The sequence below is a fragment of the Callithrix jacchus genome, chromosome 5, assembly GCF_049354715.1.
Source record: "Callithrix jacchus isolate 240 chromosome 5, calJac240_pri, whole genome shotgun sequence".
Taxonomy (NCBI): Eukaryota; Metazoa; Chordata; class Mammalia; order Primates; family Cebidae; genus Callithrix; species Callithrix jacchus.
In genome coordinates this window covers 57,708,017-57,729,258 of record NC_133506.1, presented here as the reverse complement: position 1 = coordinate 57,729,258, position 21,242 = coordinate 57,708,017, and the positions used below count along the sequence as shown (strand labels likewise).

The 21,242-nt window shown below is 57.4% G+C and overlaps 1 protein-coding gene across 6 annotated transcripts in view; it reads right to left on the bottom strand.

The window, feature by feature from the left end:
* SS18L1 (SS18L1 subunit of BAF chromatin remodeling complex) overlaps positions 1-21,139 on the bottom strand; it is a 36,555-nt gene extending 15,416 nt beyond the window's left edge. For 2 of the 6 annotated variants that reach the window (XM_035299100.2, XM_035299099.3), the window contains exons 1-7: positions 20,753-21,139; positions 6,797-6,873; positions 5,844-5,928; positions 4,361-4,505; positions 2,871-3,050; positions 1,115-1,279; positions 564-665 (exon numbers count right to left, since the gene is read on the bottom strand). In XM_035299100.2, coding sequence (XP_035154991.1) covers positions 564-665; positions 1,115-1,279; positions 2,871-3,050; positions 4,361-4,505; positions 5,844-5,928; positions 6,797-6,873; positions 20,753-20,821 — 823 coding nt within the window. In that variant the 5' untranslated portion in view covers positions 20,822-21,139. Of the gene's footprint in view, positions 1-563; positions 666-1,114; positions 1,280-2,870; positions 3,051-4,360; positions 4,506-5,843; positions 5,929-6,796; positions 6,874-8,241; positions 8,335-9,124; positions 12,078-13,193; positions 13,218-20,007; positions 20,148-20,752 lie in introns of those variants that run through there. The other 4 variants (XM_035299101.2, XM_054255518.2, XM_035299103.3 and 1 more) reach the window with 4 other exon arrangements.
* Positions 21,140-21,242: the final 103 nt, after the last annotated feature.

Genomic DNA, 21,242 nt, shown 5'->3' with positions numbered 1-21,242 from the left:
CAGTATGGCTTCAGTTTCCTGGGCTGAAGCAATCCTCCTGCCTCGCCCTCCCGAAGTGCCGAGATGACAGGTATGAGCCACTGTGCTCAGCCAGGACCACCTTCAGTATCCCCTCCACAGCCCTGGGACTACGGAAAGAAGACTGAAAGGTGACAACGGGAAAATACTCTACAGAGATGAGAGGGGACAGGGGCAGGTGCTGGGGGTGGAATTGCCACCTTCAGGGCATTCACTGTGAACTGGGAGGCACCTCCCTTAACATGTCCACCTTCTATGGGGGGCTGCACTTCACCTCCAACTCCCAACTCCCACAGCCTTTCAGGAAGGAGGTGAGGCCTCATGGAGGCAAATGGGGCGGTGTGTGCCGCAGCTTCTGTCTGTGGAGGCTGGTACCGCTGCCAGCCTGGCTCGTCCTATCCCCAACGGCGCTCCCACAGGGCATCTGGCCATTCTGCCTGTAGCCCAGGCCTGAGCTGGAATGACCGAGGACACATGCAGTAGTGGCCCCCACATCCCTGGTGCTGCTCTGCCTTCCTGTGGGGCTAGGCGCTGCGGGTGCTCACCGTCGGGGTAGTACTGCTGGCCCATGGGCTCTGCGGCACTCTGGCTGTGACTGTACTGCTCGCCGTAATACTCCTCCTGGCCCAGGTACTGCTGGGAAGAGCCTGCGGGGGAACCACAGTCAGCACCAGTGCGGGCCGCAGCCTCCTCCTGCCGAGGACCTCCTCACTCGGTAGGGAAGCCAAGGCCCCGCTGAGTGGCCTTGCCCACCCCCAGGAGAACACCCACGGTGTTGCTGTAAACAACTTATTTTTTGTATTTTTAGTAGAGATGGAGTTTCACCATGTTGGTCAGGCTGGTCTCCCAAAGTGCTGGGACTATAGGGATGAGCCCGGCCTGGCTGTGCCACCCTCCCCCAACACTGACTTCTTGGGGACAGCAGACCCCTCAGCAGGCCCCACTCCACCCCCACACAGCCAGCGCCCACACTCAACACACACCAAGGCGCCAAGCCTCACTCCCCCATGCGCCCCGCAGAGCAGCACCCACAGACTGGCACTTCATGACCCGTGGCGGTCAGCTGCACCTGAGACCCGGCCTGGCTGGGTGTTACCTTGCTGGGAAGACCGGTAGGGCGCCATGGGCCGCTGCCCCATCATGCTGCTCCCCTGGCTGCCCTGGCCCATCATGGCGATGGATGACTGGCCCTGGTAGTGCTGGCTGCCACCCTGCGTGGAGCTGTAGTGTGATGTGGCCGCCTGCTGCTGCATCATGGAGACTGTGACAGGAGAGAGGCCTCATGTCACCTCGGGAGAGGACAGAGGCCCCTGTCACCCCAGGAAGATGACAGGACAGAGGCCCCCGTTACCCTGGGAAGAGGACAGAGGCCCCCATAACCCCAGGAAAAGGACAGGACAGAGGCCCCCATCACCCCAGGAAGAGGACAGGACAGAGGCCCCCGTCACCCCAGGAAGAGGACAGGACAGAGGCCCTTGTCACCCCAGGAAGAGGACAGGACAGAGGCCCCCATCACCCTGGGAAGAGGACAGGACAGAGGCCCCCGTCACCCTGGGAAGAGGACAGAGGCCCCCGTCACCCCGGGAAGAGGACAGAGGCCCCCGTCACCCCGGGAAGAGGACAGAGGCCCCCATCACCCCGGGAAGAGCCTCCCTCCCTCCCTCCTGTACCCAACTACCTCCTGTGCCCAGGCGGGCCCTTTGCTATTTTCCTGTGCTCCCCACGAAAACACTGCCCTCCACTGCAATGTATACCTGCTACGCGGCCTGCACTGACGCCCTGCATGCTCAGACCCCCGCTGCTGGCACCCACTAGTTAAACAAGTGCTGACGTGCAGAGACAACAGGGAGAGCCCCTGGGCAGGAAGCTCCAGGGCCTTCCACAGCCAGCAACCACCTCTACCCTTTCCTCGGACATACGGCTCCCGTGACAACCCAAATTCCACTGCGGCTCAAGTCCTGTTCTCCCTGGTCCCTCGAGCTGGTCTCAAGGGTCACACTGTCCCCGCCTTAGCACCTCTGCAACCTTGACGCCCTTCACACTGGTGGTGCAGTGTTCCCTGCCTACGGCCGGTCATACATGTCCCCTGCTCAGGAGCCCCATGAAGCCCCATCTAACATAAGTGACATGAGCCACACTTTTTAAAGTTTCTTGTAACCATATGAGAAAAGTAATAACAAATGGAAAATCCATTTCAATCACGCACTTTATTTGAGTATGTCCAAACTAAACGTTTAACATTCAGTGATTCTGAGGAAATCCTAAGGAGATCCTCTGCACCCTTTGCTGGCACTAAGCCTCTGAAGTCCAAGTACCTCAAACACTCATGACACTCAACCGGGGCTGATGCTCACGAAATGCGGCGGGGACCTGCTGCTTCTCAAGTGCCCAACACTGCACGTGGCCACCACGGCAGATGGCACTGCTCTTGGGCTCCCATGGCCCTGCAGAAAGGCTGAGGCCTCTGGCCCAGCACGTGTGGCCCCTCGTCTTCTCCACTGAGGTGTCTCCGGCCAGGCTGTTCCCACACCGGGGAACGATTCTACCCACCTCTGAGCGCCCAGTGCTGTCTGTCCAGACCCAGGGCCTGTGGCCCCCACTCCCTGAGACTCCAGGGGAAACACCCCCGCCCCTCACGAGGCTGGGGGACAGGAGGAGTAGGCTGTGCACCCACTGGCGTCCACCCCTCCAGAAGCTCTCTGGGAGAGGGTCGGCACAGACTCATGGGCCCCTCCCCAACAGCACCCAGCAGGAAGGCAGCTCCCTGGGGACCACATGTCCACCGTGCATGTGCGTCAAGGGTCTTGGAGGCAGGCCCAGGCCTCGCGGGGTGGCAGAGGCAGAGGAGGTACCTGGATTGGACTGCATGCTGATGTTGGTCCGAGATACGTAGTTGCTGATGGTGCCTTGTCCCTGCATGGGGACACCCTGCGACGCGGGCCCTGCGTGGCTATAGCCGGACCCTGAGACACTCATGGAGGTGGTGGGCAGCGTGTTCGGCGCTGTCTGCTGCATGGACACATGGCTCGGTCCTGCCAGGAGAGTAGGGAGCAGGGTCAGGTGCTGGGCAGCCAGGTCACCATTTCTAAAGGTGAAGACACCCCAATTTCCCTTCAAGTGATTTTGGGGAGAGATGCTATCAATAGCATTATTATTAACCATTAAGTGACTAATAAATAAATAAGTGACTAGGCACAGTGGCTCATGCCTGTAATCCCAGCACTTTGGGAGGCCAAGGTGGGCGGATCACCTGAGGTCAGGAGTTCAAAACCAGCCTGACCAATGTGGTGAAACCCCATTGCTACAGAAAAATTAGCCGGATAGAGACCATTCAGGCCAACAAGGTGAAACTCTGTCTCTACTAAAAAATACAAAATATTAGCTGGGCATGGTGGCGCACACCTGTAGTTCCAGCTACTCGGGAGGCTGAGCCACAAGAATTGCTTGAACCCGGGAGGCGGAGGTTGCAGTGAGCTGAGATCATGCCACTGCACTCCAGCCTGGCGCTGTGACAGAGCAAGACTCTGTCTCAAAAAAAAAAAAAAAAAAAAAAAGAAAAAATTAGCCTGGTGTGGTGGCGCATGCAATATAGTCCCAGCTACTCAGGAGGCTGAGGCAGGAGAATCGCTTGAACCAGGAGGCAGCATACAGGCTAGCAAAGTATAAAAAGAATGGTACACTTGTTGTTACTGTGTTACTATTTTTTGAGACAGGGTCTGGCTCTGTCACCCAGGCTGCAGGGCAGTGACATGAACATGGCTCACTTTGGCCTCAGCTCCCAAGCTCAAGCGAGCCTCTCACCTTGGCCTCCTAAGTATTTAACAGTTTGGACTACAAGTGTGCGCCATCACAGCCGGCTAATATTTTTATTTTTCGTAGAGATGAAGTTTTGCCATATTGCCCAGGCTGGTCTCAAACTGGCCTCAAGTGATCTGCTGGCTTATTAGGCCTCACAATGGGTCGGGATCAGAGATCTGAGCCACCATGCCTGGCCTGTTATATGATTAACAGTCTCCAAATGCTACTCATACTTTTCAATCCAATGACAGAAGCATTCCATCCTTATCCAACCACCTACCCAGAGCCCACATCTTGCATGAAGCGGATGGAATATGATGGTGTGAGAAAGTGGGAGATCTGGAGTAAGGACTCGTCCAGCAGCGCAGCAACCGCACCAGCCCCGAGCCTGGGTGCCGGCAGCAGACCTCTGGCTGCCCCAAGAGAAGCGGGTATCCATGCCCAGCACTGCAAGGTGTGGGGTGTCCACCATGGCAACCAGCAGCCCAGGGCTGCCTCAGTGACCTTGTGGCCAGGAATGGCCTCCTCCCCCAGCCACACTCACCGTTGCCGATCTGGCCCTGCAGGAGAGAGGAGGGTGGCAGGCCCGTACTGATGGCGTCGCTTAGGCTGCCCTGGGAGTGCAGGCCCTGGCTGGAGCCGCTCTGACTCAGGGCTCCGGGGCCCAGGCTCATGTTCTGCGTGGGCGGCTGTGGGCAACAGGAAGTTTTAAGGAAAAAACGGTTAATTCACAGAGAGCGACCTCTACTGGCCAGGCCAGGGGTGAGAGGGCGCCCGAGCTTTGCTGCCACATGTCACAGCCACCCGGTGGATGTCCATAACCGTCACAACCAGGGTGACCACAGAGCATCAGGCCCAGAGGGAGATGGCCTAACGAGCGTCTGGGTGAGCGTTCAGAACTCTAGTGAGTATCGAGTTCATCCACACACATGCCTGGGTGTGAAATGCTACACCTCCTTCTCCTGGGACAGCAGGGACCCCTTCCCTGGCCCACCAGGCTGCACCCACCCCATCCCTCTCGGGTGCAGCTGGCCAGTGCCTCTGTATTCCTTGTCCGCAGCCCCTCCATGCTGAGGGCCTTAGCACAGGCGGGCTCTCTCTGCTGTTTCCTGTGTTCCTAGTGCGTGTGCCCCCCTCCTCCCTCGCTCCCCACCCCTCTATGCCCACCTTGGATCATACCACATGGAAGGGAGTGTGTGTGAAGTGACCCTCAGCACCCCCCCCAACCCCGATCAAGGTCAAACACACACATGCTGTCTACACCTGGCCAAGAAAAGGAAATTTCCAGTAGGACCTATGGGGACCTAAAGGGCAAAGAACTCCAATCGGACAGGTCCATCAAGGTGGGTTTAACGTTTTTACTTGCAAAACACATCCTGGCATGTATGTCATCGTTTCCGGGACTAGGGCTCACTAGGAGATAACGTCATTCCCCATGACACGTTTGTCCCGCAACCTCGCTGCCCCCACAGGCTGGTCCTTCCTCTGCTCAGCAGGACAGAGGCTGCAGCGGCAAGACCTCGCCTTCACGGTGACAATTTAATTTTGGAAAAATGCATTTAACAAAATCAAAATAAACTATCTGAACATCTGGAGAATTTACTATGCGGAGCATATTTTCTTTTAAGTTCCATTTTCACCCACAACAGCGCATGTGCACAGCTCACAACTGCTCAAAGCACCCAGAGAGGTTCCAGGGAGATGTGGGGGGCCCCATCTCACCTCTCCACATCCCACACCCAAGAGCTGCTGCTGCCACTCCTAGAGTTCTGGGACTTCCCCCCATTCGATACATAAAATGGCTGAGCCACTGTTCTGACCTGCCACCTCAGATGCTGTCATTAACCCCAGTGTGTCACAAAGGGCTGGTCACCGCCGCCCACACCTCCCACTTCTGGTGGTTTTGGTGGTATTGCTGAATTTCCCTGCGAGTCACCTCTGCTACCTGAGGTGACACCCCCAGAACTCTGATTGGAGGCATGTCGGATCCTTGCTGGGTCGGGGGCCCACCCCGTGGGGGTACTCACGGCGGGAAGCAGGGACTGCATGTTCTGGTTAGAGTCTGCGATTGTGGCCAGGTATACCAGGTTCCGGTGCAGGATCTGCTGGTACCTGCGGGTGAGGGGCACTCGTGAGGTCGAACGGGACCACGGAGTCCCCAGGCGGATCCATGGCAGAAGTAAAGTGTGACCGAGACAGCCTGACATTCAGCCAAACACCATCAGGACATGGACCCCAGATGACACCCAGGGACAGGCCTGCCTGCCCAGCTAAAAACTGGCAGGCGGCAGGGTACTGGGGTCCAGGTGGGGATGGCAGGGCAGCCTCTACCCCAAACCCTGAGCAGGCTCCCATCCCATGAGAAAACTGGAAATACTCTGAGGTGGCAGCTGAGCGGGAGCTGGCACCAGTCTGTTCAGAGAATGGAGATGGGGGAGGCCACGAGGAGGCAGGGGCCTGAAGGTGACAGAGGGACAAAGCCCTCGTCCAGCTGAGCTGGGCAGCGGGCGGACTCCACGGAGCCAGGGACCCTGAGAAAGGCCTGGAAAACAATAGGGAAGCAGAGTCCTGCCAGGGACGGCCCTTCACACACCTTGCACCAGGGGGCCTCAGTCCCTCACCCCGCCCACACCAGGGCTGTCTGAGGCCCTTCACCCACTTCCCACCTCCAGGTCAGTTTCACGGCCATTTGTATGGCCGCTTGGAAAGTGGCACACTGGCCACGCACCCCTCCTCTGCATTGGGCCCTAGGGTCACAGGAGGTACTATCTAGAGGAGGTGCTGTCCCCTGGTGCCCTGGCTGTTGGCCGCAGAGCTGCCCAGGCCTCCACACACTGCTCTCATGTCTCTCGGAACTACTCCAGTTCTGGCAGCAACGCTTCACAGCTGTGCTGGGGACTCTCGGGACATATCTGAACCCCGTGCCTGGACTCTGCATGATCCCCCCAAACGTTCCCATGTGTGGCCGGGGAGCACTCACTGCGTGCACTCGGCTGTCTTGCCCTTGCTCTGGTACTCCAGGATGCACTGGATCAGGTGGTGGTTCTCGTCCAGCATCTGTGGAGAGAGCATGAGCGGACACCGCGGCTGACCCTCGGGATGAAGCCCCATCACTACACATCTAGTGTCCCTTTCACATAGGCTGAGTGTCCCTTACGCAAAACATGTCAGATTTCATATTTTTCCCATTTGGGGACATCTGTATTAAACTAACTGGTTTGGCATCCCTAACCCGAAAATCTGAAATCCAAAATGCTCCAGTGAGCATTTCCTCTGACCATCACATTGGCAATCAAAGAGTTCTGAATGTTGAAGCACTTGAAATTTCCAGATTTGGACGGCGGTGCCGGTGTGGATGCTGCGCCTGCGCATGAAACTGTCATTACGTGCATCACCTCTGCCACCACGGACCAAACGCTGACCACATCCCTCTGCTAAGGACGTCACCTGTGAGCGGCAGGGCCATCTCAGACCAGGAATGAAAACAGAGGCCCCGTACCCCCAGCAGCCCCCACCTTGAAGAGCCCTCCAGCTGCCAGGGCCCTTGACAGCGGAGCGTCTGTGTAGCCAGCTCAGCCAAGTCAACGGCAAAAATGTCAGCACCCTGCGGGCACCCCACAGGAAGCCCTGGAGCCTCCAGCTGGAGGGGTAGCCTCAAATCACACCACACAGGGAGGAGCAGGACCACAGGAGCAGGGGTTCAGGGCACTCCCAGGTGGGGCATTGAGATTTCCCGCAGGGGCTGCTGCCAACCAGGGTGGGGGAGGGAGGGGGGCAGGGACGGCACCACGCATGGATGAAACCACACACACACAGGCCAGCGTGCAGGCAGGAAAGGTAGGTGAGGCTGAGGAACCGGGCATGACCTGGGGCTGGCAATCTGCAGCCCTCACCCCCAGGGAGTCCCCACCAGCTTCGCTGAAATCCAGTAGAATGGCAGGACTGGCCCGCAGGCCATGCAGAGAAGGCCGGCTCCATGGCTCAAACCTGGTGTGTCTTACATAGAAAGTGTGTGCACATGGACAGGATCATGACCCCAAACCCAGATTAAACCAGTGTCTTGTGAATCAGGTGATTGGCCAGATGTGGGCCTCACAGAGCTGGGCCAGGGGTCTCTGTGGAGGTGCCACGTGCTCCTAGAACTGGCAAAATGGAGGCTTCTGGTGGAGGGATGGCCAGGTGGGGACTCCTCCAAGCACAGCCTGCACTCAAGATCGGCACTGCCAGGAACCCATCAGATGCAGGGCCTCAACCTTTCTCTGACCTGGTGACCCACATGCCTGGCCATGCCTGAGCAGCACAGGGCTGGCCCAGAGATTCCCCAGGTTTCCTTCCCAAAGGGCCTCCTGGACATGTTCGTGTGGCTCCAGGAGGGATCTAAAGTACTCCCCAAATCCAGCAGCCCAAGGCTTTGTGTCCACAGACCTGCGTGTGCTCAGGATGTGCTGAGTCTGGCGGCTGGCAGAAGCTGGGGGCGAGTGGCAGCAGGGGAACAGGGGGCTGGGGCCAGGTGGCAGCCTGTGGAAATCACACAGGATGCCGGTGGGCCACGGGGAGCAGGCACAGGAGAGCTCTCTTCGTAGGTGTCCACCTGGGGGCAGCTCTGGGCAGCCCATGGAGACCCAAAAGGAGGCAGAGGAGGAGAGAGGGGGTGTGGGAGGGGACTGAGAAGATGAGAAGAAGGGACACCCGCCCTGTGACCAGCTGCCTCTGCCTGCAGGGAGGTGCAGGACTGAGCCCACCACACCTGCTGCTTTCCATAAAAAGGCCTTTGCTCAGAGGTTTGCACCCAAGGAAAAAGCGGTGTCTTTTGTCTCCACTAAACCATGCCGGGTCATCTCAGCCCTAAGAAGCTGCTCCCGGCAGGAGCTCTGCAGGGCCCAGAGCAGGGGAACCCTAGGGTGAGGGGAGGAGGAGCCCATCTGCCTGCCTGGGGCCCTGGGGCCACCCAACTGTGCTTCCACCCTACAACATGGCCCCTTTAATTGCCATTTGACCTGGGGAGCCAAACCCACACACAGGCAGGGAGTCCAGGGTGGAGAGAGCCCTGCTAGGCCACCTCCCAGGGCAGAGCCCAGACGCACAGCCCCAGCCGAGCAACTGCCCTCTTCTCAGCTTCCCCCTAGGCCCGTGTCCATGATTTCAGGGTTGCTTTCTCCTGCTCTGTTTTTTCTTTAAATTATACCTTCCACTCTTTCCCCTTTTCACCATGCTGGGGACCAGGTGCCCAGCATTCAGCTGAGCCCAGTGGGCCCAGAAGCCCTCCTGAGGTGGGGAGCCACCAGGGGGCGCTGGGGGCCAGGCTTACCTGTGGGCAGGTGACAGCGTTGGCATTCCAGATGGCTCTGCCTCCAGATGAACCGAAGGAAGGGGACAACTATGAACTTCCTTCCTTCCCCTTTAAAGGGCTTCCCCTCCTTGACTCCTTACTCCCAGGCAGAGATTGTCTCCAGAGACACAAAATAGACACGGCGGGCATTTCAGCATGACTCCTAGCACTGGGCTGCAATGAGTGGGGGGGCGCAAGCCACCCGACTTCACTAAGCAGAGCCCTGCACATGTGCACCAGCCAGGGCAGTGCCATGGGAGTTCATGCACGCATGAGGAAACGTGGCATCGGTGTGGGTTTTTAAAAAGCTAGATACAGAGAACTTTCTCACGTATGTTGAACACGTATCCATTTAAAAAAGGGCAGGACAGGCAGAACCAAAGGCAACAGACTGATGCCCCAAGCCCGAGGCTGAGGATGGAACCGGTGTGGCCTTCTAAGGACAGAGGCAACGGCAGGAGTTTGGAAGCTGAAAAGGATGAGTAACAACCAAATCAGGGCTCCCAGCCCCCGGTGCCTGGGCTGAGCCAGGCTGCACTGTGAAGCCTCACAAGGCTCAGGAATGTTGAGATTCCAGCACCTTTCAGGGTCTCCGGTGCCCTGGGAGATGAGGGTTGGAGGAGGGGCATCTCCAGGAAAGTGACCAGCCCAGAGGAAAAACGCTCAGGCACGGAAGGGAATGAGCACCTGAGAGCAAACCACAGGCCCCACGCCTACCTGAGGACGCCAGGCAGCACCCCGGCCTCCAGTTCCCAGAAGCCACAGCTGCATGGCACCTGCCTGTCACTGGAGCCTGACATTTGAGAGACAAAGGCCAAAACCAGCCACAGAGGCCAAAATCCAAAGATGAAGATTATGCAAGATGGAAACTTTTTTCTATTTGCTTTTCTTCTGAGACAGCGTCTTGCTCTGTCACCCAGGCTGGAACGGGGTGGCGCGATCTTGGCTCACTGCAACCTCCGCCTGTCAGGCTAAAGTGATCCTCTTCCCTCAGCCTCCCGAGTAGCTGAGACTAGACGCATGCCACCATGCCTGGCTAAACGCTTTTTTCTGTTTGTAGAGAGGGGGTCTCCCTGTGTTGCCCAGGCTGGCCTCAAACTCCTAGGCTCAAGTGATCCACCCACCTCTGCCTCCTCAAGTGCTCGTTACAGGCATGAGCCATTGCACCCAGCCTGAAACTTCCAAAAAAAAAAAATCCAACAAAACCTATTTGTAATATCCTTATGAAGTCGGCCAGTGCAGTGATGCAGGTCACTGGAGCCCTGAAAAAGATGATGATGCCTGTTAGAAACCACAGAGGGAGAAGAGCTGTGCAGGGAAAAACCGTGTTAGCCAAAACACAACTCAACAGAAGGGTGAGAAATGAAGTTGAGGAAGGGTCCCGGAAAGCAGGACAGATTCACCGAGAAGACAGATCACCAAGTGAGAGGCGTGGGCCACCGTGAAGACAGTGAATTCCGACGACATGGGGCCTCCCAAGAGGGATGGCAGGGGTGATGACCCTGTGAAGGAGAGTGAATTCCCACGGCACAGAGGACTGCAGGGGTGATGACCCTGTGAAGGAGAATGAATTCCGACGCCACGGAGGACTGCAGGGGTGACGACACCGTCAGGATGGTGAATTCCGACGCCACAGAGGACTGCAGGGGTGACGACACCGTCAGGATGGTGAATTCCGATGGCACAGAGGACTGCAGGGGTGACGACACCGTCAGGAAGGTGAATTCCGACGCCACAGAGGACTGCAGGGGTGACGACACCGTCAGGATGGTGAGTTCCAACGACACAAAGCCTCCCATATAGGACACGGGATGGCAGGGGTGATGACCCTGTGAAGGAGAGTGAATTCCGACGGCATAGAGGACTGCAGGGGTGATGACACTGTCAGGATGGTGAATTCCGATGGCACAGAGGACTGTAGGGGTGACGACTCTGTGAAGGAGAATAAATTCCGACGCCACAGAGGACTGCAGAAGTGACGACACCATCAGGATGGTGAATTCCGATGGCACAGAGGACTGCAGGGGTGACGACACTGTCAGGATGGTGAATTCCGACGGCATGGAGCCTCCCATACAGGACACGGGATGGCAGGGGTGACGACTCTGTGAAGGAGAGTGAATTCTGACGGCATAGAGGACTGCAGGGGTGACGACACTGTCAGGATGGTGAATTCCGATGGCATGGAGCCTCCCACACAGGACACGGGACACGGGACAGCAGGAGGGGTGATGACCCCATGAAGACAGTGAATTCTGACAGCACGGAGCCTCCCACACGGGACACAGGAGAGCAGGGGTGACGAACTCATGAGGACAGTGAATTCCGACAGCGCGGAGCTTCCCACACAGGACACAGGAGGGCAGGGGTGACTACCCCACCGAGACTTCTGAAGGAGCTGTGCCCAACACCAAGAACACCCCACGGCGAGATAACCCAGGCCCAATGATGACCTCTGAGTGACCGATGGCCGGGCCTGGGGAGGCTCTGGAGGAGGGATGAACTCGCTGCAGAGGCTTCTGGAAGGGCTGTGGTCTGATCCTGAGGGAGACTTCTGTGCAGAAATTCTATCAGCCGAAACCCCAAGCAGGCGTGAAGGGAGAATGGATGCACTTTTGGACCCGAAAGTTAGGAAAACGTACCTCGTACCCAAACTGAGGGCACGTGATGTTGCGCCGGCATTCTTCAAAGACGTCAGTGTCATCAAGGACAAGGCAGACGGACAGACGGTTCTCAACCGGGAGACTTGACAGACGCGGTCCCGGGGTCCTTCCATAATCCTTAATGATGTCCTCAAAGGCCATTATGGGGACCACCAGGAAGTCAGAGTGAGCCAGCTCGGACGGCAGCTACTGCCGCGTCACCACCCCCATTTCAACCTTTGTATGGTGAGCGTCAGGTCCTCGTTGGCAGCAACATCACGTTCAAGGATCTGGGAGTAGAGGAGCACCAAGTCTACAACTCATTCTCAAACTGTTCAGGAAACAATAACGTGTCCACAGGACAGAAGAGGGGCGAGGACAGCAAACGTGGTGGCGTTAACATGTGGGCAGTCAGGTGAAGGGACTGTGGGAATTCTGCTTAAAGGGGCACATCCCAAACACCTGTCGTCGGGAGGCCATGCAATCATGCACCTCCTCCCCAAACCAAGGGAGCAAATCCCAGAAGAAGATCCGAGACCCAACCCAAGAGAAGCCAAAAGAATTCGGCCAATGGAGGGAGGCCCAAGGAAAGCAGCTCTGAGACCCGACACCCGAAAGAATATCTGAGCCAAGGAGGAGATACACTAGTGACAAGTGATCAAAAAGAAAAACAACAACTCCAGGGAAAACAAGCCAGGCAGGAAAAGCAGTCACACGGTCCTGCACAGCTCAGCAGCAAGCAAGGTGTTCACCACCACCACATCGACAGCAGAGGCAGAGCCAACCCCAGAGAAAGCCACTCTGACGGACCCAAGTGTGGGGAGCGCAGGTGCACAGCAGGGACCCTGATATGGTCAGGCTGTGTCCTCACCCAAATCCCATCTTGAATTGCAGTTCCCATAAGCCCTACGTGTCGTGGGAAGAACCCAGTGGGAAGCAACTGGATGGATAATGGGAGCAGTTTCCCTGATACAGTTCTCACGACAGCGGTGAGTTCTCACCAGATCTGATGGTTTTATAACCGTGTGGTATTTCCCTGCTTGTGCTTCTCCTTCCCGCCGCCATGTGAAGAAGGTCCCTTGCTTCCCCTTCTGCCATGATTCTAAATTTCCTGGGGCCTCCCCAGCCCTGCAGAACTCTTGAGTCAATGAAGCCTCTTTCCTTTACAAATTAACCAGTCTCAGGTATATCTCCACAGCAGTGTGAATGACTAACGCACATGCCAATGGCGTTTCCTAATGCCTGATGTGCACCCATGGCTTTGGTGAGCATAAAATCCAAAGCAAAAGACCCTGACGGGAGGGAAATGCGCTGACAGGCCGCTGCAGCCCCTGCTCTGGAGCTTGTCGATTTCTAGTTTCTTACTTATCTGTTTATGAAAACCTCTAAGACAAGCATTTACTCACAGTATGGTCTGCAAAGTGATCTTAAAGAGGCCTGAAGTGAGTCTGGTTTGCTGGGGCTGGTGATGGGCCCGCCTGAGTCTCCTCTTCCGGGTATGTGGAGAGAGCTGTGTCTTGCAACTCAGAGAAGCAAAGAGTGCACGTCAAGAAGCTGGGAAACTGTCTGCAGAAAACAGCAGTAAATATGGACAATCAACGCTCCGGGCTGAGTGAGCGGCTTCCTTGTTCAGCGCAGTGTTAGAGGCACGCATCCAGCAGAGGAGACTCAGGCAGGCCCATCACTAGCCCAGCAATCCAGACTCACTTCAGGCCTCTTTAAGATCGCTTTGTAGACGATACTGTGAGTGAACACTTGTCTTAGAGATTTTCATAAACACAGACACACAAGGCTGGAGAATAGGGGAATGGGGGCCGCTGTGGGAACAGGAGTCCTGTACCCAGAGTGGGGGTGACTTTCTCAACCGAAGCCTGTGCTCACTGCAGAGGCTGGCCAGACCAAGACCGCAACGTGGCTGGGCACATTCATTGCCCAGTGTACAACAAACCTCCCAGAGCCATGTGGCTGAGTCATGATTTCTTAGTTCTCATGATTCTAGAGGGCTGGCTGGGAGGGTCTTCTGCTGGGCTTGGCTGGGCTCACCGCTGAAGCAGCTGGGACACCCAGGCCTCCTTCTCCCTGTGTGGTCATCCCTGTGGTCTCAGGCTCCAAGGGGAGCCCCAACATGTATCTGTCAGCCTGGCTGATGCCAGGGCCAAGCCCAGCATCCACAGGGAGATGAACCCAAGAGGCACAGAAGCTGCAACCATGGTGATCAAGCATGCGGGTGACCAGAGAAACTGGATTTGGCAGGCGGGGACTGATGGGGGACACAGCCAGGCTTGGAGAGCCCAGGGCACAGCCAGGCACCAGGGATGGGGCCTGGGGCTGCCAAAGCCCCACTGTGGGGTCCTGACTGGGTAGGTGAGGGAGTGAGGATAAGAACTGGGGACTGGGGTCCCAGAGGCCACAGAGAGTAGGGGAAGGGCTGGGGCTGTCAGGCAAAAAAAAACCCTGGGTGAGGGGCTCTCAGAGCAGAGCCCCAGTCTCCCCAGTGACAACCTGTGTGGAGCCCTGAAAGCCGGACAGAGAGGGCCTAGGGCTCTGAGGCTCACTGCCGGTGGCCGCAGGCGGGGACTGATGGGGGACACAGCCAGGCTTGGAGAGCCCAGGGCACAGCCAGGCACCAGGGATGGGGCCTGGGGCTGCCAAAGCCCCACTGTGGGGTCCTGACTGGGTAGGTGAGGGAGTGAGGATAAGAACTGGGGACTGGGGTCCCAGAGGCCACAGAGAGTAGGGGAAGGGCTGGGGCTGTCAGGCAAAAAAAAACCCTGGGTGAGGGGCTCTCAGAGCAGAGCCCCAGTCTCCCCAGTGACAACCTGTGTGGAGCCCTGAAAGCCGGACAGAAAGGGCCTAGGGCTCTGAGGCTCACTGCCGGTGGCCAGCTCACCCCACACCGGGCAGAAAGGCCACCAGTGTCCTCGTGGTTGTCCTGGCTAATTACAAAGACTTTTGTAACCTTTTTAAGTTTGTAGGCGGAATCTGTGGCTCCTCCTACCCAGAGGCCAGCTCTGCTCCTTCTAGAAGCGTCTCGCACGGAACCTGTGCACTCCCCTCCCCATCCTGCACACAGCTGACACATTCCATTCTCGCTACTCCACAATCCCTTTCCTCCCAAATATCTCGAAGACTGCCCTCTATCAGCACATGAAGACCCCACCTGTCCCTTGAGCCCAGGAGGATGAGGCTGCATGAGCTGTGATCGAATCACTATACTTTAGCCGGGCCGAAAGAGCCTGTCTCAAAAAAAAAAAGATCCCACCTTGAACGTTTCCTATGCTTCAGAGAATTCCACGACATGGACAAAACATAGTACTCAGTGTCCTTGGACAGACATTTAAACTGTTCCCCATCTTCTGCCACTGAGTCACACGCATGGACACAGTCACACGCATGGACCCTGAGCCAGGGCATGGACACAGATGCAGGATCAATTCCTAGGAGTCCTCCTTGGTGTGAGGGGCAGCCATGGCTAATGAGCCTGGTTAAGCATCAGCAGGTGGCGAAGCCAGCGATGGCCTCTGTGCTAGCACCTACCACTCCTGTGCTAAGAGCAGACGTCGCTGATGCATGAGCACCTCCCAGCGAGCCCAGCCTGGGCCGCTCCGTCCCTGCCCGAGGTCGGCAAGCCACACTACACACTCCACTACCTGAAGTCAGGGAAATCCCTTGGAACATTCACCCCGCCGAGGAATACGTGAGGTTGGTGTGTGGGTCTCAGAAGGGCCCCCATAGGCACACATATGTAGTCTCCTTGGGAGGAGCTGGCTCCTGCCTTGTGCGTGGCTCCACCACTGTGTGCCTGACGTGTGTGTGCAATTCTCAAAGACTCTAGAACGTGCGAAGACACGTGTAACACCGTGTCTGCATGTGCGGCGGCCACTTTCCACCTCATGCTGCTTGGGGGAGTTTCACAGCACAGCACGACAGAATCATTTTGCTTCTGACAATTCCCAAGCTGAAGAAAGACAAACTTATTGTACTAAAAACATGGATGCTTATATGTACCTCATCCACATACTGACAACTATCTTTCCTTTTTGACACTACCCTGGACTTGCAATAGTTTCCTGCTGTTTGGAATGCAGTCCTCACCTCCCTTTTTGAACACCACAGATAAATTCCAGCTGCTCCGGCCAAGCGCGGTGGCTCAAGCCTGTAATCCCAGCACTTTGGGAGGCTGAGGCGGGTGGATCACAAGGTCAAGAGATCGAGACCATCCTGGCCAACATGGTGAAACCCCAACTCTACTAAAAAATATACAAAAAATTAGCTGAGCATGGTGGCGCGTGCCTGTAATCCCAGCTACTCAGGAGGCTGAGGCAGGAGAATTGCCTGAACCCAGGAGGCAGAGGTTGCCATGAGCTGAGATCGCGCCATTGCACTCCAACCTGGGTAACAAGCGCGAAACTCCGTCTCAAAAAAAAAAAAATTCCAGCTGCTCCTTGCTGGTTGTGTCCCATCAAAGGCCAAAGCTGACCAATTACAAGGCTGCCAGGCATTGCCTTACCCCCACACACAGGCCAGAGGGAGGCCACAGCCCTGTCCGCTTCCCAGGCCCCACAGGACTCCCCATGCCGCCCACTAGCTGCTCCACCTGCTGGCTGCTTGGCACGCAGGACCTGTGGTGGTGACATTCACCCTTTATTCCTACACCCACTGGGGGCAGGCGTGACACTCCATCACCTGCAGCCTGGGGATTCCAGGAATTATGTCCTCGGACTCCAAGCACACAGAGGCAGGTGCCCAACCCAATGGCCCGGGGAACAGACCACGCAAAGGGCCGGGGCCTGGAGGAGAGTGCCTGAGGGACCGCTGGTTAGTGAGTGCCACCTCGGCAAGATGGGCCGCCTTTGCCTGCTGCCTCCAGACTCCACACCCAGTGACTGCATGGCAGACAGACTCTGGAGACCTACCAGCCTTGGAAAGGCCAGAGGTAAAAGGGCAGTGGGCAGGCACTGTGTCTCTATCCAAATGCATCCTTACCCTCCAGGCTGGCGGGGGCAGGGTGAACACCTTCAGGAGCACATGGCAAGAGGGTGCACGGTCAGTCTTCACAGGCAGTGGCTGCTCCCTCCAAGAAAATGCCTTTCTCCTGCACACCTCCCCAACAGCGCTCAGGTTCAAGGGCCTTGCAGAGTGGCTCCCTCACCTGAGGGAAGCCAGCAAGGCCTGCGGCTATGGGGTCCTTCCCCAGGGCCCAGACCAGGCACTGGAATGAGGTATCTTTACACCCCGCTCCTCCCCAACCCTGGGAATGTAAAGACAGGCCCGCGTGCTCCCATTCTCGGGTGGGGAAGCCTCTGATCACAGGAAGAACATTGTGAAAGTCTCGTCCAAGGGAGGCTCGGTGTCCCCAAGCCATGCAGTCACAGTACAGCTCTGACCTTACAAACATTCCTAGCTGAATTAGCTCACGTTCCTTCAGACGGCAAGTTCCAGGTTTGAGAGAGCACAGAGGGCGCTGACTGCCTGCCGGGCGTGCACCCCATCCTCCGCAGCCCAGCTCACCCATGCCACACCCCTTCACCTGGGTACCAAGGACATGGGGTAGGGCTGTCCAGGGTCGACCACTCCCTGACTTTCGGACCCTGGGCACAGCACCTACCCACCCCACGGAAAGACTTGTCTTACCACACCAAACCTACCCAGCAGACAGCCCCAGGGGCCCACCTCCTCTCAGCTCTGTCCTGTTCCCTCAGAGCTTTACCCCAACCCTGCCCCGAAACAGGAGCTGAGGAGCCAGACACCCAGCAGATGGGCAGACACCATTGCTATCATCCGGTCAAGGAGACCAATGAGAAAACCAATGCCAACAGAAATAGCAACACATTTATTGAGCAATTATTGCGCGCCAAGCAGCAAGGAGCCACCCAAGGGTCCCCTCCAAGCCTGGCCATGTGGCCCATAGTGACCACTGCAGCCCCAGCCCCAAGAGCAGTGTCAGGAGCATAGCAAGCAAGGCCCAGGGGCCATGGCCCAGCCCCGCCTCATGGTCCCCAGCATAGTCATGTCCCCTATGCTGCTCGCCACAGTGCAGTTCTGACTGTCTCACTCATGCACTGCCGCCTGGTCACCACCAGGCACCCTCCCCATCAGCCCAGCACTCCCTGGCCTTCCCCTGGGGGTCCCCCAATACCTGCTCCATGCAGGCCAGGCTCGGGACCCTTGTGACTTCCCTGAAGCTCCCTACAGCTCCCTGCCTCTGCCTCATGGTTCTCCTTCGCTGGGACAGCTCTCACCACAATGCACCCTTGTAGGCTGAACTGTGGCCTGACCCCTGGTGCCTGCACAGGGGAAGTACTGGAAACAGGTTATTTGCAAATGGAATCAAGTAAAGATGGGGTCATGCTAGATTAAGGTGGACCCTAAAACCAATGACTGGAGTCCTTATAAGGAGGAGGAAAACTGAGATACACTCACAGAGAGAATGCCACATGAAGAAAAAGCAGAGACCAGCCGGGCACACCTACAAGCTGGAGAACACCAAGGGCTGCCACAGCCACCAGAAGCCAAGAGAAGAGCAGGCGCTGACAGCCGGACTTTGGACGTGTGGCCTCCAGAGCTGTGCGGCAATCCATTTGTGTTGTTCTAAGCCACACAACAGTTGTGGTAATGTGTCAAGGAAGTCACAGGACACTAACATTTCCACTGATGGAACGAGCATCACAGACGTGCCAGTGTGCGCTCAGCACTAACTGTGCCCAGGTGCCATGCGAAGCTGGGGATCAGTAAAAAAAAATAAACCAGCCACATGGCTAAACTCAGGAGCCCAACCAAGTGTTCCACGGGCCACAGAACTGCCAAGGGAGCATGACAGATGGAACATGTGAGTGAGGCTTTGAAGGTTGAGTAGAAGTTGGCCTGGAAGAACCCTACCCACAGGTAATGCTGTAAGGATGAGTTGTATATTCCCTTCACTACCAAGCCGGCTTCTGAGGAGTCCTTGGCTTCTCTTAATGCTCTCAGCATGAGACTATTAGCACACAGTGTGGACACAGCACACATTGTAGGCACAGAATATGTACCTCTCACACCCTTCTCACACCTCTCAGTAAAAGATCCCTGGGTACATATATTCATGTCAAAACACCAAGCCCAACAAGCAGACTGCTGGCCCTACCAGGCCAAGCCAGCAGCCTAACCTGAAGACCCATTTCCAATGGTCAGCAGCCGATTTTCTGCCCCAGGATGCGCAGTCCACAGGTGCATTTCTTCCATCTGATGTTTGGAGCTGTGCCCCCAAAACACACTTTTACCTGGGGAATTTGGGGAGCTTTAATGGAAATGTGTGTGAAGTACAAATAACTGGATGACTGCTGGAGCCACAGGCAGCTTCTGGAAAAATGATTGTTAGGCTCCAAAAAACGAGTGCCAGGAGACATTGTGGGTTCCGCCAGGTGCCTCTGAGCCTAGAGCTTGACGTGTGCCTGGCCACGTGTTCCCAGACCAAGGGGCACCGACAGCAGACCCTGGCACCACAGTCTGGGTTCAATGCCTGGCTGTGCCATGCTGTGACACTTAGCAGCAAGGCACTTCGCCCCCCTAGGCTTCAGCATCCACTTACAGCAAGGCACAGCCTCCCTAGGCCTCAGCGTCCTTAGCTATCAAACGGGCTGCCAGTAGCTTCCAAGAAAAATCACATGAATTAAGATTTATAAAACCCGTGTTACAGTGTCTTGGATATAGTAAGCACCACATAAGTGTTTAGTAGGTAAATTAAAATGCCACACCTGTAAATCTGTTTCTGCTGTTCTCAAATAATCTGCCCTGTTCAGAGTTGGCCAGTGCTCTCATTTATTAAGACCATAAATTTCTCAAACTAACCACAGCAAGGGTAGTCTCAAAATAGGCGATAAATTTAGGACAATTTCCACAGGAGACCGGCACGTCATCAAGGAATAAGAGCGTCAGTGAAGGTCAAGGTGAACCCCCGTAGGGAGATAAGCGGCTCCTGGAAACCTAGGAACACCACCGTTTATCCCTGCAGTCCCACCAGGATGAAGACGAGTCAGAGTTTAGGAAAAAAAATCCCAGTGTCACTCCAAAAGATGTTGTGACGACGGAAACAGGAATGGCTAATGCTGATTTTCTTCCGAATTTGTCTTCCACAGAACAGCAGAAAATAAAAAGTCTTAATTTCAAAACTTAGGACTTTAGATAACAGTGTCCTAAACCCATGAAAACGCTGTCTCTAGAAAACCACAAGGCCGAACTTACGGAGTGAGAGAAAAGGTTGTGGAGCAAATCAATAAAGTTTGTTAGGCAAGGCTGTGGGCGAGGGTGTCACGCTGAAACCCAGCGTAGCCGCGAGGATACAGGCGGACGGTGCGATCCCTACGGGGCCGGGCTGCTAAACGGCGACCGAACGGTCCCAAACTGGGCATCCAGACGCGTCCCTCTGTGCCTCCAGCGGCAGGAGAGGCTGCCCCGGCCGCGGTTGCCGCCGTCTCTGTGCGCCCTGAACCCGGCCCGAGCCCCTCTTCACTCGCCAAGCTGAGCGCAGAAAGCGAGTGCCGCCGGCCGCCGCCTTCGCCACCTAGGCTGGCAGCGGAGCTCGACGAGCCCTCGCCCGGGCCGCGAAAACGAATGCCCGTGCGCCGGGTACGGCCCAGAACGGTTCTCAGAGCGCGCCGCGGACTCGGCGGACAGCGCGCTCGGAGGCCGGCACCTTCCGACGTCCGCCCGGCCCCCACCGCCCCGCGCCCGGCCCGAGGGACCCGCGCGCCCCAACGAAGTTGGCGCAGGCTCTCCGGGGGGCGTCCCCCGCACAGCCCGGTGACCGCCAGTGCACAGGCATGGGGCGCGGGGACGGGCACGGGGCCGCCGTCGGGGCTTGCAGCTGCCCGGCTGCGCCCCGGCTTTGTTAGCGCCCCGCGCCTGCCGGCTGCCCGCGCCCGGGCCCCGCGCGCGCTCGCCCCTCCGCAGCCCCGCCGCCCCGCGCCGCCGTCTCGGCCCGGCCCACCTTCTGGATGGTTTGCTGTGTGACCTCCCCTTTGCCTCTTGGTCGGGCGGACGCGAAGGCCACGGACATGGTGGCGGCGCGGGGGTTAGCCCGTGGTCATCGGGGTGGATACTCCGGCTGCGCTCGGCGGCCCGAGGCGCTCATTATCCGCAGTCGCGGCGGGGGACAGGGGGCGGGGGCGCGGGGGGCGCCGCGTCCTGGGCTCGTCCTTCCCGCCGCCGTCGCCTCGCCTCCGGGTCCGCCGAGCAGCCGCGCCGCCCTGCAGAAGGGCCTGTGGTCCAGTGCCGAGCGGTGGCCCCCGGCGGGCTCCTCTAGACCCGCGCTCGGCCCGCCTCAGCGCAGCACCTCCCACCCCCAGCCACCGGTGGTTCCGCCCGGCCCCGCCCCGCCCCCGGCGCGCGCCCGCACGTCCGTGGACGCCGCCTGACGCCGCCCGACGCCTCCTGACGCCGCCCGACGCTGGCAGCGCAGGTCACGGCGCCGAGGGCGG